The sequence below is a fragment of the Aythya marila genome (genome assembly GCF_965140915.1).
Source record: "Aythya marila genome assembly, chromosome: 2".
Taxonomy (NCBI): Eukaryota; Metazoa; Chordata; class Aves; order Anseriformes; family Anatidae; genus Aythya; species Aythya marila.
This window is the reverse complement of record NC_139043.1, coordinates 57,983,248-58,001,014: the sequence shown is the minus strand read 5'-3', so window position 1 is coordinate 58,001,014 and position 17,767 is coordinate 57,983,248. Positions and strand designations below refer to the sequence as shown.

The 17,767-nt window shown below is 46.8% G+C and overlaps 1 protein-coding gene across 1 annotated transcript in view; it reads right to left on the bottom strand.

Annotated features, from left to right (window-relative positions):
* Window positions 1–3,313: 3,313 nt before the first annotated feature.
* COA1 (cytochrome c oxidase assembly factor 1) overlaps window positions 3,314–17,767 on the bottom strand; it is a 52,755-nt gene continuing 38,301 nt past the window's right edge. Inside the window, exons 2-5 of the mRNA XM_082752245.1 lie at window positions 11,362–11,466; window positions 8,329–8,480; window positions 6,310–6,386; window positions 3,314–3,633 (exon numbers count right to left, since the gene is read on the bottom strand). Coding sequence (XP_082608371.1) covers window positions 3,537–3,633; window positions 6,310–6,386; window positions 8,329–8,480; window positions 11,362–11,455 — 420 coding nt within the window. The 5' untranslated portion in view covers window positions 11,456–11,466 and the 3' untranslated portion in view covers window positions 3,314–3,536. The remainder of the gene's footprint in view (window positions 3,634–6,309; window positions 6,387–8,328; window positions 8,481–11,361; window positions 11,467–17,767) is intronic.

The window sequence follows — 17,767 nt, the reverse complement described above, 5'->3', positions numbered from 1 at the left end:
AGTAATGCCAAGAACGTGACAGGTCTCTGCCACCACCAGTATTATGGGATTGCTTGTGCCCTGCTGCAGGGAGCTTTGTGGCAGGTTTAGCAGAAAACACATAGGAAAAGGCTTCTTGCTTCAACAAGTGGTTAAGATGCAGGCGAATGGGAAAGAATTGGATGCACTCTTCTTTCTAAATGGGACGTGAATCAAAATGACTCATGTGCCCCATGCAGCACAAGGTACCTGCCCAAGCTGGAGAGCAAGCTGACAGGCCCATGAGCTGGCCAAAACTGTGACTACCCAGAGAGGTATGCCCAAAAAAAAAACCATCAGCCCACTTAGCCTGGGAGAAGCTACTGCTTTTAAACCGTCTGGTTTAATGCAGCCCGTTTGCACTAATCAGGCCTAATTCCTATTAGGTGCAAGTGCTGTAGCTCTGCTAAACAATGCTTGTTTATTGTTCGTTAGCCGTAAATTAGGTCCTTGCCCTGAGCAGCTTGCCTTCCTGATAGTTCCCTTCGTGGTGATGACCGCCTGGCAGGAGCTGTTAAAATCAACCTAGAGAGTAAGGAGCAAATGTAATCCAACAGTGGCCGTGGTGATGATGGATGGTTTAGCAACACAAACAACTGGGAAAGGAACTGCGGACATTTTCAAGTCAATTTAAGAGAAATCATTTAACATACTTCAAATGGCTACGGTGATTAAAGGACTGCAGCACCTGCCATGAGGCTGGGGCACCTGGGATCGTCAGCGTGGAGAAGGGATGGCTTCAGGACAGGGGGAGCAGAAACCCTACTGATGCACACAAACAGCTGTGAAGGAAGAGTGAAGCCAGGACAAAATATGTGTGGAGTGGAGTCTCCCTCCCTGGAGATGTTCGAAACCTGGCAGGTAGCAGGCAGCCTGCTCTATTTTTCCCTGCTGTGGGTGAGACGGGGGACCAGGCGGCCCCCAGAGGCCTCTGCTCACCTTACCCCTCCTGGTAAGAAAAGAAGGGCCTCCTACATAGAACATAACTTTCTTTTGGGGGTCTTCTAACAAAAGATGAATGTTTTCCCAATAAAAATGAAATGATTGTCCAGATCGGTGTCTAGTGGCATACAACATGACATAATTACAATGAATTAGAGTTCCAGCGACCTGATGAAAAAGTTAAATGCAACCCAATCTGCTCCCCAGTTCCTCAGTGGAAAAGACTGTGAGGGGACGAGGGGTGCTTAGGAGCCCTCCTGAAGTTATTTGGGTTTTCAGCAGCTGCTAGTGGTTTTGAGACCTTTGCTCGCCTCCTTTTCCTGGCGTGCTGCAAAGCCTCTTGGCTGCCCCTGCTGCACCTGCGTCCTCTCTGTGAGCAGCAGCCATGGGCTGCGGCACACTTAATGGGAGCCACATGGCTGAAGCAGCTCCTCAGCACACCAGCCGGCTGCTTTGTGCTCCCTTTGAATACGTGCAGCCTAAAACAGCTGAAACACAGAGAGGAAGTGGCTTCTGAGGCTCTTCAAGGTCAAGAGGTAAGAAATTCAGTGTTTGCAGACGATAGGTCGTAAAACAAGTGCAGGGGTTTTAGTGCGACTTTCCTCTTGTCCCACTCCCCTCATCTGTTGGCTTCCAACCCCACCCACCCCTTTCTTCCTTCTCCAGGCTTAAAGACTGGAGTTGGAGGAAAAAAATGGCAAAACACGATGATACTGCATGTCCTCGTGGCATTGATGAACCCATGGTTTGGTTGGGATGGCCAGGATGGATTGGTTAGGAGTGCCTGCAGCTCAAAGGGCAGCCCTAGGTCTCTAGGGGGAACATGAGAGGCACAATTTGTACAAAAACTCCATTTCCCTGAAGGGACAAAGAGAAGGCGAACAGCAGCACATACCAGGTCCTGGTCTTCAGCAGTCGACCAAAAGCCAGAGTTGCCCAACCTCCGAGGTGGCAGGAGATCTCCGGGTGGATTTCTTGCTGCGTGGGCTGCAGCAGTGCAGAGTGAACATTTCTAAATCATGTGCTGTGTGTTTTGTTTGTTTTGTTTTGTGAAAGCATATGGCAGTGATTTCATCTTGAAGCTGGGACACGCTGTCTCTCCTTGATGCATCCTAATCCTTTGCCAGGTGTGCTGGGCATCCCTACAGGCTGGATCAAGTCTCGCAGGTGGTGTTCATCCTGGGCAGCTGCTTGTAATCCCCAAGCTAGATCCCGTGTGTGTTTTCCTTCTACAATGGTTCATCACAGAGATGTTTTGCTGTGTATCTTTAGTCCAGCCCTCCATTTGCTTTGGCATTTGCTCTTCAGACTTCTTCAAAAGCCACACTGTCGTGTTTGCTGGATCGTTGCTGAGCAGGACAGCGCTTTCTGGTCTTTTAATGATCATTTCTTCTAGCTCTCCCTTCACTAATAATCATTACTAGCAGTAAAAGTTGAACGTTAGGATAGAGAGGTGAAAAAAATGGAAAAAAAAAAAAGAAAAAAAAAAAAGGGAATTGAGTGGTGTTAGCTCTAGGTTTTCACCAGCTGCATCTTGATTAAGCTGCTCTGTTACAGTAGTGAAAAATACTTTCTCTGGATATTTTCAGTGGCTTGCATGCTACTTCAAGGAATTAAAGCAGGCCAATTACTTGTGTCTCTTCACCTTCTCAGTCTGTGCCTTAGCCTTTGCAAGGCAGCAGAATGAGCAGTGTGTTTTTGTTTGGTTTGTTTTGGTTTTGCATATTCCCTAACTTGCTTCTGGTGTTGGGCAGTTCTTTACTTCTGTTGGCCGGGCTGCTGCAGTGGCAAAATCAAGTAGCAAAATCTCTTGTCATCTGGCTGTACCATGGCAGTATTTTACCTGTTTTACACCTCCTGAGTGTTTTCCTCCCTAAATGGGGCTGGGAGAGCTAATGTGCTCTCCCCAGCTTGTCTTTGGCAGTGCTGATATGAAACAGTGGCTTGTTCCGAGTAATCTTCAGCATCAGCAGGTCGCGTAGTGAGCCTCTTCCTGGAATGCTGAGCTTATGGTCAGTGGCCTTTATTATCTCATGAGCTTTTTAATGACAATTGATGGTGCAAATCTGCCTGATATGGGACTGCTTCGTTAGCAGTGGAGGGGGATGCTGCCCGAGCTTCACCTTGGCTGCTCCTCCCTTTTGCTTTAGGTAACACCTTGCTGAGAAACAGGGAAAGCAGAAGCGGTGAGGGAATTGCTTTGAGAAGCTGACTAAGTCCTCTAGCCATGAAAGAGCAACCCCAATGTCCAGATTTAGGTCTGTAATTGTAAGAAAAGCCCAATTTCCTGGCAGTTTGTTTCCTTCAAATTCATAATACCAGCATACACAGGACACAACACACGGCCTTTGGAAGAGCAACTCTTGTTGCAATATCTTTATTTGAGGCTTTTGCTGAACATACAAGCATGACAATAATGACACAGGTCAGTGCTGGAGACGAAACTGTCTTCAGAGCATCCACTTCGGGGACATTGTCCTCTGCAACACCAGCATGCATCTATGTGCACAGCATGATGCAATCAATTAATGGCTCCTTCGGTTCAGTAGGAGGTGGAGAAGCAGCTGCCTTGGACATTAGCCTCCTTGCACACTGATGCTTTTCACAGGGGAATGGTAGACTGAAATATTCTGCCCATCCCGGAGCTTCAAGGTGACATCCTGAAGGCGCCAGCTGACACAAACCAAAAGAGCTTTTAACTAGCTTTAATCACTGTTAATCTAGCAGGAATATTGGTGTAAAAACAGCTGGCATGGAGAAACAAATCATTCCATGCATTCCTTGCTCTTAAAAATAAATAAATAAATAAATAAAATCACCTAATTATTGTAAAGCTTTATTTGCAAGTGCCAGTTTCTGAAAGCTATTTTTCCTAATGGAGTAGCACAGCCCAGAGTTAAAGCTCTGGGATACGTGCTCCTGTTTGTTGCAACCTGAATAAAATCCTGGCAGCTATTTTTAGCTAGGTCACTCCCCTCTCCCTGCCGACCCCGCGCCTTTCTTCCCCTTCATCCTGTCGGTGCATTCCTTGCCTCGCTCCTCTTCAGCCTTGGAGCCGGGCTGTGTTGCTAAGGAATTATCCTGGCTTGGGAGAGTTTGAACACTGTGCGATCGCTCAGTGTGACTGCTGAAAAACTGACAGGGTACGACAGTGGTTACTCAAAGGAGAAGAAAAACTGCGTTTGTTGGATGCAGAGGGGGAGCCTTTTGCTTCCTCAAAGCTCTGCTCCAAAACCACTTCTGTGAGCCTGCTCATGCCGGTTTTCCAGCTGGGAAGGACCATTATCCCAGCACACTACGATAGGATTTTTAAAGCTCCTGGCAGGCACCCAGCTCTGCTCTTACTGGAGTCAGTGCTGAGTACATACAATTAGGTAATTAGACTGCTGCACCTCTCTGCGATGAATCTACAGCAAGGCTCTTCGCTTGCCAGCCCTCTGGCTCGATCTGACCCACTGAGAATAACCACCACGCTTGCCGACGGTCAGCAAGCGCAGGGCTTGCAGAAGCTGCTCCCCTCGGCATAGCCTGGGGTCTCAGATCTTCTCTGCTCACCTCAGGGCAGAAGCCTGCAAGTGGTGCTTGGCAGGACTGGTGCCTCGCCTGTGGTCTGTCCACCAGCCCCTGGGCCTCCGTCGCCTCTGGGCAGGGAGCTCTGCACCCTCCCCGTCCCTGCACTGCCTGCCTACCAGCACACACTCCCTCATCCAGGTTCAAACCAGCTCATTCTTCTTTTATTTGGCTATTTAAAAAATAAAATTAAAAAAAAAAAAAAAACTGATGGACAGACTGTCCACTCATAGTCTGAAGCATTTAAGTGCTTCTGGAGCTCACCTCCCAGTGTCATTTCACGCCATTTTGCCTCTTGGGTCTGTGTGCCTGCTGTACAGGACCACAGCAGCATGGCCCACTTAGACGTTTGCTATTCCTCCCAGGGATTTCAGGAACTCTTCTTCGTGGAGCAGACAAGAACAAACGATTTTGCTTTTAGTTCCCAGGCAGGTGCAAGAACACAACGTGCCATCAAGCCCCAAGCGGATCCATGTGTAGGCCTCATGAGTACACTGTGGCAGTTGAGTTTGACAGGTTTGTCTGCCACAAATCATTTTGCCAGAAAATGCATTTTCTTTTTTTTTTTTTTCAACTTGCAGGTGGAAATGTGCAAAGAGCTCGCTTTAAAATAAAACCCTGATAGATATGTATGCATTTTGATTACTACTGTATTTTAACATCTTTAAATCTTCAATTGTCCTCACATTAGTTCTGTGAAAGAGGGAGGAACTGCTATTTCCCTCCATCTGTGAGGAGGGGATAGCGAGGAGTGAGCGTGTCAGGGTGCAGATCCCCAGAAAAGCACAGGTGGGCACAAAAGATGCCCGAGGACCTCTGGGGGTATCTTTGGCAGCTAGGAAGGAGGCCAGGTCTGGCCCTGAATCTCTGAAGTCTCAGTATAGTGCCTTCCTCCCATGCTTTTAAATCTTGCTTCCCGTAGTTATTCTGAGCAGAAATTCAGTAAGTTGTGGTTATCTAATTACGAAATGACAACAATACCATATGGCTGGTGGGAACTGAGCAAAAACGTTGCAGCTCTAAATACAGCTATCAGAAGTGTCTAACAAACTCGAAGAATAAATGCATGTGAGGAGATTTTCATCTAATAAAATTTCCTCTTTTGCAGTGGAAGATGGACTTTGAATTCCTGTAGTAATGCTCAGTTCAAGAAGCGTTTCACATTGAAAAGGGAGATTTTCAGGCTTCAGTACTACAAAGATGTAATATTGCTATGTGATGCGGAGTCAGAGCATGCTTCTATTGCAACATATCTGTTCTAGCACTTCTTTTTAACTATAAGGACCATATTTATTATATAATTTGAAATAAAAAAAAATGCCTGATTTTTAGCTTACCTTGATATGCTCTGATATAACATGCAAGATAACTCCCCTAGTGCAATATCTAATACTGAAGTTGGGCCCACCACTCAAGTGGCCTCAACATCTCCTTGGAGAAGAGGGGTGAGAGGGAACAAGATGCTCCCTTGGCTCACAGTATCTATCTGTATACTGAGTTATGATTTGTAGAAGACATTTCACCCAAATGAATGGCTCATGCTGTTCTTACACTTGTGTTCATGGGGATGTATTCAGTCTGTTTCTCAACTAATTTACATTTTTGTCATAATGATGGTAACAACCTTTCACAAGATCCTCAGACATGAATTTCCTCTTTCTTTGCATGCATGATCTCAGCAACCCAATGACTAAACCAATTATCCTGCTCCACTGTTTTCTCCTACCACTTCTGTCCCCACATCTCTGTGTTTCTCCCAGTACTTCCCCCAGTACGCACCATTGATGGGAGTGGTCCATTTCTGAGTCAATGTAGAGGTACCCCGCTGATTTTGTTCCAGATACAGGTAACTTTATCTGCAGATGTAAAAGTATGTTAGAGATTCAATGAAGCGTGTTCCTGAAATGGAAATTTACTCCTTTTACAGTCAAAGCAGCAACCTGCCTCCTTTTAACTTAAACTCTCATTTTGTTTTTTAAACGCATTTCAAAAGTTTCACTAAGCTCCTCTAATGGCTAACGTGTACGTGGCTATACAAGTACGCCTGTTCTGCCATACATTAATCTCTGCTGAAAGAATGTACTGTGTTACAGCTGCAGCCCCCAGGGAAAACCACTCGCTCTCTGAAATATTTATGAGCAAACACCTTTCCTCACCAGAATGCATAGTGATCCAGAGGTGACCTGCATTATGCTCGAGCTTCCCATAACCATAACAAGCCCGTAGATTGACTATCTACACATCAGTCAGCCCATTAAGATGCATCGAGGTAATAAGACATTCAATTATTTTGTCGGTGCCACAAATTCTACCGTTCAGGGTAGTTAATAAACAAAGCTGTGCTCAGTGCTGCAGGTCTTAGCTAACTGCACTCAGTCTAATATTTGAATAAAAGCAATGTTTCAGGTGTAGTGCTTGCTGGTTGTACTGGAGCCACAAATGGAAAATGCCCTGAGTTCTCAAACGGGACCAGTAGGTAGGAGGTAGGAATGTTGTGGAGTCAGTAAATCTCTCTCTGATGATTAACTAGTTTATTTCATGAAAACATGAATGTTCACTGTGACTGAGAGCATGAAAAAGTGGAAAGGAAAGTTGGTGGTTTATGTCTGGGGTGAGGTCTGGCAGAAGGCAGGGTTTTGATTTCACCCCGAGTCACTCAAGTGACTGTCATTCTCAAAGGGTGACACAGGAAAATATGAGTGGGAAAAGTTCTCTTCTTTTTCTTCAATCAGCACAAGGGGTTGTGCATTTTTCCCATATTTTTGGCCTAAGATAAGGTTTCTGGTAAAACCTCTAAAACCTGGGTAACATTTTGGCCTAGGGTATTACGTAGGTGAAACCTGGCTGGAGTAAGATGGGAAGTGCAATTTTATGTGAGTTGGTTAAAGGTCAGTTTTCTTGCCCCGACAGTCTCCTCCTTCACCTGCAATATCTGGCACATTCTTTACTGTCCTTATTTCGTCCCTAGGTCTCAAAAATAGAAGAATCATAAGGAACAAAATGATTCAAAAGTGACACAATCCCTCAGCGAGTTGCCTGAAGAGCTCTCTAAGGATGTCCTGGGTCACTAGCAAAAACAAGGAAGAACAGCCAGTCCTGTTCTTAAGGACGTGAAATCTCTGGGTAAAAACACAGAATGCAAAGCCCTTTTCAGACGGCCAGGCCCAGAGAGGAAGTTGACTTGTATTTGTGAGGTTTGCCTCAGCCCAACCCTGGGGTGATGCAAGTCAGCCTTGTGCAACATCCAGCGCCCAGCGCAGCATTCTCTGGCGACTATGTAATAATGTGAGCGCTCAGCCCCGTGCCAGGCAGTCCTCCTCCATGGCACAGCCTTACTGGTGCTTTAGAAAACACGCCGTTTGTGCTGCAGCTCCACAGCACACCTCGCGCGTGGCTGTAAAACCCTCTCCTGAACAAAGCTTTAAAAACTAGCACGGAACATACCTGGGGGGAAGGGAGGCAACAGCTAGTTTAAAGCTGGAGCTTAATATGTTTCTGAAAATTGTTTTGTGGCTTGCAGTAGGAGGGGGATTCACTAACTTGGAAGGTCCTCTATCGTTCTGCGATTTGCCCATACAGCACAAAATGCAGATGCTGTTCTTGCTGTTTCTAGTTCTTGTTAGAGCTTTATGCCTGGAAATCTGTTGCTTCTCCAAATCAACTGGCAGCCCATCCTACTGCCTCACTGTGGGACTTCTGCTCCCAGGTCACTTGTGACCTGCCGAAAACCCCAGTGCTGATCTCTTTTCACCTGTGCTGACACCCCGGGAAGCTGTGACACAATCTCCCCAGCGTTACCTGAGCCCTTTCTGTGTCCACGCGGTTACTCCCATCTGTCAGTCGGATGTTGTGAACCTTTAGAGGGGGAGCACCCAGGGCTTCCAGGGCAGCGGGATTGTTGTTGAGTTGCTCCAAACCCTGCTGATAATACTGGGTCCTGGCAAAGCCTTCTAGATGAGAGAAACAGGATAATGAGGAGACTGTCTACTTAAGATCTAAAGATACAATTTGGTTTTGTGTTGTTTTTTGTTTTTTTTTTAAAGATACTTCCTCCAGACCCCCACACTCTCCCTGAAACACAGTTCAAAACTACTTAGTAGGATAAATCTGGCTAAAGGAGGAAACGAGCCCTTGTATCAAAGAAGCAGTGTTGGACTGCAATTCTACCCAGTACATTCAAGTGAAAAGGGCTCTGAATATCTGCAGATAGCCTGTTCCGTACTGATGTACAGTTCGGCTTATCACTGGGTGTCCCTGTCTGTCGTATATTTTGTAAAAGAGGGGGTAAAAAAGAAGGCAAAGAGGCGTAAGGATGAATATTTGCAAATGTTCTGAACGTGACTCAATCTTCTTAGAGGAGATACAGAAAATTAGAATAGAGAATATTTATTCCACAGACGCTGATGTGGGACAGCAACAGCTGCTGCTGCTGCTGTGAAGCCCTTGCTGTGGTTTTGATACAGCTTTTCAAGTGGCAGCCGTGAAGCTGCGACTCTCCTGAAGGGTATATTAAAACGGAGGCACAAGGAAGTGCCATTAAATTTAATGGTCAACCAGCAACAATAGCACGGCAGACTGGATGCCGCAGTGCTGGCGTATGGAGGACAATTGTGGTAAATTGCTATTTATCAGTGCCTGGTTGCTCTGTACAGCTAGGAAATGCTGTCCACTGGTGACCACTGCATAACGCAGAACTGCGAGGCTGGAAATGTGCCGACCTTCCTATGGAGGTGGAGATTTGGCTAAAAACATCTTATGGCTTGCCAGATGAGATTTCTAGACATGCTTCATGCCAGCCTAACTCCCTTCTGCTGACATCAAGAAGGGCAGTGTCAAGCTAAGGGTGTGCACGTATTAAAGTCCTACTCTGGTAACTTTGTTCTTGTCTTCCAAAGAGCTTAAAATAAGGTGTATGGTTGTTTCCTGGTCTTCTGCCTGTTGGTATTACTCTCGGAGCATGAGGCTGAGGGATGCTGCCCACTCTCCCTAGCTAGAGGCATCCCCTGCAAGCAGACAGCATCTAGTTGTTGGCACAGAAAGAGCTTTGCTGGCCTGCAGCCTGCGTTGGCCAGGCCCTCTTGTCCTCCTGGGCCATCCTCAGGAGCATGCTGACCCTTTAGTGCCTACTGACAGTGGCAAGCAACCACCCAGCTCGTGTTAAAAGTATGTTGTACTTAGCCTCCAGGTTGGAGGGGAAAATGGTTTGAGTTTCCCAGTGCCCCAGCTCAGGCATTCCAGCAGCATCTCACCTTGAGTAGCAAATGCAAGAGGCCCAGCGATCTGTCTGTCAGCCTGCTTGCAGTAGGAAAGCTGAAAGCACGCTGGGGTTGGCCAGGGAGACTGCTCCCGTAAGGGAGGGAGTGGAGGCAAAGATGGAGAGTAGAAATATGATTACCTGAATGTTTGTACAAGCTTTCAAAGAGAACACGTGCATGCAAACTATTTCAGCCTGAAGGAAGGGGAGGGAAGCACCCCTCTTCCCCCCGCTCCCACCATTATGGAAACTGTTTGCTCCCTCATTCAGTACACTGGGCAAAAGGAACTGGGATGGCCCTGAGTGTGGGCAAAGGGGGGACGGTTCCCAGCGTGGCCTCCCTGTCTTTTGGAGGCTACAGAGCGACATAGCCATCAGTAGAAAGTTTCCTTTCGGCAGCCCAGTTGGCCTGTCACTGCGTAATCAGGGACGTGCTCAGGGGCCATCGGTTCTGCAGCAAAGCGAGAGGTAGCCACCGTGCTGAGCCATCTGATTACGTGGCTCAGTGATGCAGGCAACGAGCTCCTTTACTTTCAGCAGCACAGGGGAGAGGTTTTTTTTCAGAGATTTCCAGATAGCAATGCCAAAGCTGAAAATTAAAAAATGCTAATGTCCTTGTTAAAGCCAGATTCAATATTTTAAAGCATAAGAGGATCATATATCTGTCATATACTCCTAAGCTTGAGGGCACGAGCTGACTAAAATTAAAGCCTGCTTTCCAGCCTTGTCTGATTTGTTATTAATACGTGTAAAATGAAGGGGAGGTTTCACAACTTATCTCAGGGCTTGAGGAACAGGCTCAGCTACACTTTTCTGGCAGCATCCTCTGATATAAGGGTAGGTAAAAGCAGTATCATGTGGTAGTACCAGCAAGTGAGAGATAGGATTTGACTATCTGGGGGTCCTACAGACTTCTTGACCCTATTTCTTTTCTGATGCTAAATATCTAGAAATAATTTTAAAAAGAATTCTATCACTCGAGCTAACACTTTGAATTCTCAGCCAAAGACGTGGCTATTAGGTCTGTCCGTGAACAGCAATGTTACCTGCCTAGCTTTTCTCTCCTTTCTCTTCTTAATGTTGATCACACTTGGGGTCATAGTCTTCAGGAGAAATTAATACAATCTTCAGCACTTCAGAGGCTGTTGTGTTTACGGGCCAGCACCACAAAGATTTACTGATAAAAACTGCTAGACTTGAATACGTTCTCACAGACCCTCCTTTAAGTGGCTCTCTCTTTCCTGCCCCGTTGTAAAATCTCAATAAGGGATGAAATGTACACGACTGCCTCAGCTTTCGTTTCACCTTAGCCCCCAAGAAACCTCCCAGCATTTCTAGTGACCACAGCAGTCTGCCTTCGGTGTAACACCCACCTTTGGAAATGGGTGCAGCAGTGCGTTAGAGAGGGAATCAGCCCAGGGATTAAATAAAGCAGAGGCAGAACCCAGCAGTTTCAGCCACACTTCCCTGAACTTCATGTGCTTTTCAGACCTTACACACTGCTATTTTCCCTGCCACACAAAAGCAAATGAAAGGGGCAGAGGAGAAATAAGGTTGCTAACAGCACCGAGACTTACTTTGCATAAGATTATACATCACCACACATCCCCCACCGCTGAACACTCCCATAAAAATAGCCATTTGCCGCAGTTTTCTTAGAGAAGCTGGCATCTTTCCCCTCCCTGAAAAGAAAAAGAACAGACATTTGTTGTAAAAGAAGCAAACTAAAGGGTTATTTCCCCCCTTCTCTCTTCCAAAAGCCCCTTCCGACCGCCCAGCCAAGCGGGCCTGAATGAAAGCGCTGCACACAGCGACCGGGCTCGCTCTGGCTGGGGCCCCACCGCACACCCAGAAGGAATCACGGTGAGAACAGAGCAAAGCGGGGACCGAGCAGGCCTGAATGTGTTTATTCACTCCTTTTAGGGATGCCACCACTTCACTAATTGCCGAGAAGAAAATGACCTCCCCAGTGTGGCGGGGAGCCAGAGGCCCGGCGCATTGTTCTCAGGCTTTCCATGCGCGCTCGCTAGCACAGTGCAAGTATTCAGACTTGAGGGGCCAGATTTCTCTCTCGAGTAAACTCCTCTAAAGTAAACACACTTGTGGCAGGGGCAAATTTGGCCTCACGTCTTAAGCTGCCAGGCCAAGCTAGCCCTATGCCAGCGAAGATAATGTAGCTAGGGTGTGTGTATTCTGCTTTTTCTTTTCTGTTCATTTTTTCTTTTTATTTTTTTCTAAGCCATGTGGTAAACAGGAAGGTTCTTGCAAGCCTATTTGTCTTCCTTCCTGCACCCCCTCTGCTTGCCACCAGCTTGCTCTTTTCACGAGTCCCAGTCCCAGCATCTGAATGCAGGGCACAGCAGAGCGAGGAATACCTCCAAGAAAGTCAATCTACCAGGCTTCCGTGGTTGGGGTGAAGTGAGACCATGAAGCCTAACGAGCCTGATCTAATGCTCCTGCCCACAGCAGGGTGGCAAGAGCTGAGCGAAGTTGTCACAGGAGAACAGCATGTTGCTTCAGGCCTGGCTGGGGCAGGACAGGGCTTGACCAAGTGTCTGAGCATCACCTCATGCTCGTGCTTCCCTCCCAGCTGGGATGATAGGGAGGAATGGCCTTAACAGCGACTTAAACAATTGAAAGATTAACTAAAGCCTGCCCTTTCTCATGCAGGAACATAGACATCTGAGTACATGGGGAAGCCGTGGGGATTTCTAAGCCCGAAGGCTTCACACCGAAGTCCTGCTGCCACGGTGGTGTGACGTTAAGTGTTACGCTTAGTGAGAGCTGCTCAGCAAACCGAAGCACAAAACCAGTTACGGAAATGTGACCTAGGCAAGGCCATTTGAGTCCTGTTGTGCAAATCACCTCCAGCATCCCTCAGGTATGCATTAGTCAGGTATGGCTCAGCTGACAACCACAGTTTAGAGAGGGTGGAGAGGAGAATGTCAGGTGCTGGGTCAGTGTGATACTGGCTACCTCCCTCAGCTCGCCTCTTTGCTAGGATTCCCATACACCATCTCTTCATCATGCTCTAGCTGGAGGGAAAGCAAGATTATAACCCAGTAAAAAGCTTCATCTACTGACTGACAGGCACTAGCATTCAACTGTAAGGCATGTTATTTCTTATTGGAAGGTGTTTTTTTTAACTAGTTCACTGGGTTTTAAGAGGTCTTAATGGTCATGTTTACAGCTGATTTTGCTGAAAATCTGTTGATAGCTAGCACTGGTAGCAACCCAGATAAATACACGAATGTTATGGCTGTTTTACGCCCCAAATCCCCAAGTCGTACCACTTGCACAACCGCATCATCTATGCCCCTCCTGATCTGCTTCTCTGCTGGGTTTTCTTCACTTCCCCTGAGGAACTTGAGCAGCGTGAGAAGTTGCAGCAGAGGAAGTAATAGTGTGTTTTTTACAGAGAAATGGTGACAGTCAACTCACAAGGACATCAAGAGCTTTTTTGCCTGCTGGCTTGTGTTTCCAACTTTCCTTCGATCGCAATTTACAGCATTTTTTTTCCCCTCGAACTGCACAGTCTGATTAATATCTGCGTTTCCTGTAAGATGTGTCCTGCAAGGAGCAGGACATACCCAGCTTGGTGTGCCGACCGCTGTTGTTCTCAGCAGCCTGTTACACTGATCCTTCTGCTGGATGCAGAATAAAGCGAGGGACATGCCTGACGCCAACACCACATAACAGGAAAAAAGGTCGTAAATCTGGAGAGCTGATCAGATATAGCAGGCTGTGACCCGAGGCATTTGTTTTTCCCCTTTCAAAGCTGCGGCCTGAAACTGCCAGGCAAAATTTGCTTTCTGTGATGAAATTCAAGGTAATTGAACACAAATGTCTGGGCCCAGGGGGTGCTGCCGACTGTTTGCTGAGTAGCAGTGGAAGGACACGGAGCTCTTGCACCAGCGAGGAGGTTTTGACCAAGGCTGAAGGGACCTGCCTAGCAGAGGGCTGAAATCAGACAATCTGCAATTTGCCGTCAGCAGGTTTGAGGTTTGTTCAGTCTCACGGTCTGGCTGCACCCGAACAAGCCAGATGGAGAGGAAGAGGAACCTCTTGCCACTCGACCACGTGCTCATGCCGGTTCTCACCACTGCCTCTACTCGCCCTGCGTCCCGGCCCCCCAGGCCCCGGCCCACACATGGTGTGCTGTGAGAGGGTCGAGGGCTGCGAGCACCCCGAGGATGGCACGTCAAGACGGTGCCATCCAGGAATGTGGTCTGGCAGCCAAGAAATGTGGAGGCCGGTAGGCGCTGCTGCCCTGCGCGCCTCCCCTGCCCACAGCCATCGCCCGTCGCAAGCCCCGGCGAGGCAGGGCCGCGGAGGGCTGGGGCTGGGGCGCCTGAGTCACCCAGCGCCTGCAGGGCTTTAGTCACCTGCCCGCACCACCTCTGCAGAGGTCCTCGCCGCCCTAGCAGGGAGAACACCTCCATCGCTTGCTTGCTGTCACACCGGGAAGCCAAGTGGCCAGGCTTACCTGTCTCCAGGCTAGCCTTCTACTCGGTTCTCAGCTCTTCTCCTGGCCTAGTCATAGCGCAGCACGTTGTAGGAGAAGGGTCAGAGAGCTGTGCATTTTAACAAGTCTCCAAAGACCTTGTAAACCTTCTCTTTAATCCCACAATTGCCTGCGAGCTTCCAAAGCAAGGACACAGGTGTCCTTGGAGCTTTGGTGGGTCCCTCGCAGGGGGCTGCCATCCATTTCATTACCATCACGGTCCCTCGTGGGACGGATGTCCAAGTGTTGTGTTCAGATCCTTGAACATCCTCAGCATGCAGCTGCTGCTGACTTTTGGGTGATGACACAGGAGATACTAATGGTGTCAGCCTGTGGAAGACCGAAACATGGTATGGAATTGTTGACGGTGAGGATTCATCATTAGGATCCCTGCCCTCTGGCCGACTGCTTGCTGCTCCCATTGGGTGCTTTGCTGAAATGCCACAGAGGTGGCACATTAGAGAAGGGAAGCTGAGACATGCTGAGAGACTTGCCTCGTGTCCTGAGACTTTCTGAAAATTACTTACAGCTTGCAAAGTATAGAGGGTATTAAAGAGAAAGAAAGAAAAAAAATAGACTTCATGTGCCACAAAGGGAGTAACTGTAAGACAATGCATTTAGGGGACTCTTATAAATACAATATGCAATTGCATCCTAATGAGGGAAGCTCAAATTGCTATCTGTGACAGAGATCTCTCCTCAGAACCTGTTATACCACTGAAAAGTATGCAAGTCAACTTGTGGAAAAGCACATTTCTTCACAACTGGTAATTAAAAAAAGCACAGTTTCCAAACTATACTATTCTGTGAAAAGATCTTTTTCCTCATGCTCTTCAAGATTAAGTGGAGATTAGCGCATGTAAAAACACCAAGCCTACAGTTACCAAAGGAAGAGACATTAAATCATTTTAAGTGACATTCTCTAAAAATAAGTATTAAGGAGCAGAACTTCCTAATAAGGGCAATGTTCACTTCGTGCCTTAAAAATAGTAAGATCTGGTGGAAAAGGTAGTATTCAGATACGGCTTTGAAGTTAAGGAGGACGCAGAGAGTTAACAATGAGATTTAACAAACCCGGAGAGGTGGAAGACTCCCAGGGTTACATGTGAAATGGTGGGTTACTGCAACGATAAAGTCTGTTTTTAATTAGACTTTGTTTTCTCCATAGAGGATCTTCTAAAAATAGGCTGGACTTAAGAGATTCTCCCTAATTTCAGCAAATTCAGATCTTCTGTTCTGGTCTCTGCAATTCATGTAGGTCATTGTTTTTCCACTGGTGCTAGAGGTTGGTCTCAGGCACCTCCACCAAAGGCAGGGGAGCAGTGAAGCTAGGGGCATTTTCACAAAGCTACAACCATCCATTTCACTTGCCTCTGACTGCAGTGGGGAAGCTGGGGCTGCAGGTTCTTTGGGGGAGGCACCTCCTCCTCCTCCTGGCACCACCGGCACCTCTGGCTTCCAGGTGCTGTCACAGCCCAAACAGTAAACAATAATATTGCTGTGAATTCAGAGAGAAGCTACTTGACCTCTGCAAGCTTACTGTGATCGCTGCTGGTTACCTCAATTTGGGCCGCTGACTACCTACCTGGCCAAGACAATACACTGACAGGCCACTAACACATGCAACTGCAGCCTTTAAACCACTAAACCACTGCAGTCCTGAGGTGTCGGCCTGACATGCTAAATATGTGTGGTAAAAGACTATCATTAAATTGCATTAAAACTTATCAAGTGGCCTAAACTTGGAGCTGAGCATCTGAATTCAAGGCTGGAAATATTGCCCTGGGAGCCTCCAAAAACCCCTCTGCAACTCAGGCTGGTGGGAACTGAGTCGGCCTCAGCTTCAGCTTTTGTGAAAACCACCCAGGTAGTCACCGCAGTCACAGGAGGTAAGGGTAATGTCAGGGAAACCACACACAAGCACACGCTTGCATCTCACATTCTTGCTATTTGGCTAGCTCAGATGGATAGATACAACCCATCCATTGATCTCCCCAGATCCATAAGGCATCTGGGTCTCAGCCAAATTCTACACTAAGAACATGCCAGGACAAAATTTTAAAGACAGCTTGTTGACATTCACTGTCTAGAAAATACCTTCATCATTGGTACCGTCACCAAAAAGAGGTAAGCACAGCAGAAGCTATTTTGACAGAATAGTCATTTCAGTGTATTATTTTCCCCTTTTTCAAGGAAATAGTCTCAACATACTAGTTACCACATTTCTGAGAAGTAACAACACAAGTTGTGCCCCCTTCCAGCATGTTCAGAAATACTGAAGACTTTGCATATACTACCTGCCTTCACCAAAAGCTCAGCAACTTGTAGAAAATAAATTTGCTTAATTCAGAGTCAAACCAGAAGTAGTTGTAATGCTTTTTTTTTTTTTTTTTTTTTTTTTTTTCTCATTTGTTCTTCTCCAGCTGTGCAGAAAAGGCATATTTTGGTACTTAGGGAGGTAAAACATCCTTATCAGCCAGCTTTGAAATGGTGCCCTCAGGGGTCTCCAGGTGGACTGTTTCCTAGAAAGATGTAACTTATCCTGGTTAAAATGCTTTGAAAGGACAACAGTGTGTATGAAGAATATTACTAGCAAGCCAGAGAGATGTGCTAAGTTTATTCTTCTGCATTTGCTGCTACCTAATTAACAAGGAAAGTGAAAGTGGTCAGTAGGGTGATTAAGGACTGCAAGCAGGCACCTTTTCTTTCAGTTGTATCACATCTCCTGGGGCCACACGCTACAATGCAGGTGGCTTGTTCAGTTATTACAAAGCCTAACACGGTGCCTACAGATATTTTAGTTTCGTTTCCTTTTTCTCCTCTCTTGGGCACTCTCACTTGCACATTTTAATGTATTTATATATTTTTGGTACTCCATTGGCACAATCTACTTCCCCATGTGCTACAGTCTAATACAGATGGTTCCCCTACAGTGCATTTCTTTTCCTCCTATGTGCCTAGCTTCAGTCCTCCACTTCTCCTCTTCCCCTGCAGACTATTGCACCAGCCAGTGCTGTGCGGGCAGAAACAGCAGTACTATCGTTCCTATTGATCCGAGGAGCCTTCTCCTGCCATCCATCAGCTTATCCCTCTGTGAAATTGTTTCCATCTTCCTAACTATGATAATGAAGTCATCATAGAACTAAGTCATCAAAGAACTAAGTCCTTTTTGCTTTTCTCCCAGGCTACAATGATGCTGCAGCCCAGTTTCTTAAGTATCCCCTCGATGAAATGGTTTCTGTCTTCCTAACCACAGATAATGGAGGCAGATGCCAAAACCATTTCTGCTCTTCTCCCGAGTTGCAATGATGCCACATCACAGTTTCTTAAGAATTTTTGAAGGCTAGGCTTATGTGCCAGCCAGTTCAGCAACCCTTACCAGAGCATCCTCGAAGACAAATACAGCTGCTTATGCTTTCTACTGAAAGACAAGGGATATCACAGAAAAGGGGCATGACTAGGGCATGTTATTGGAGAAG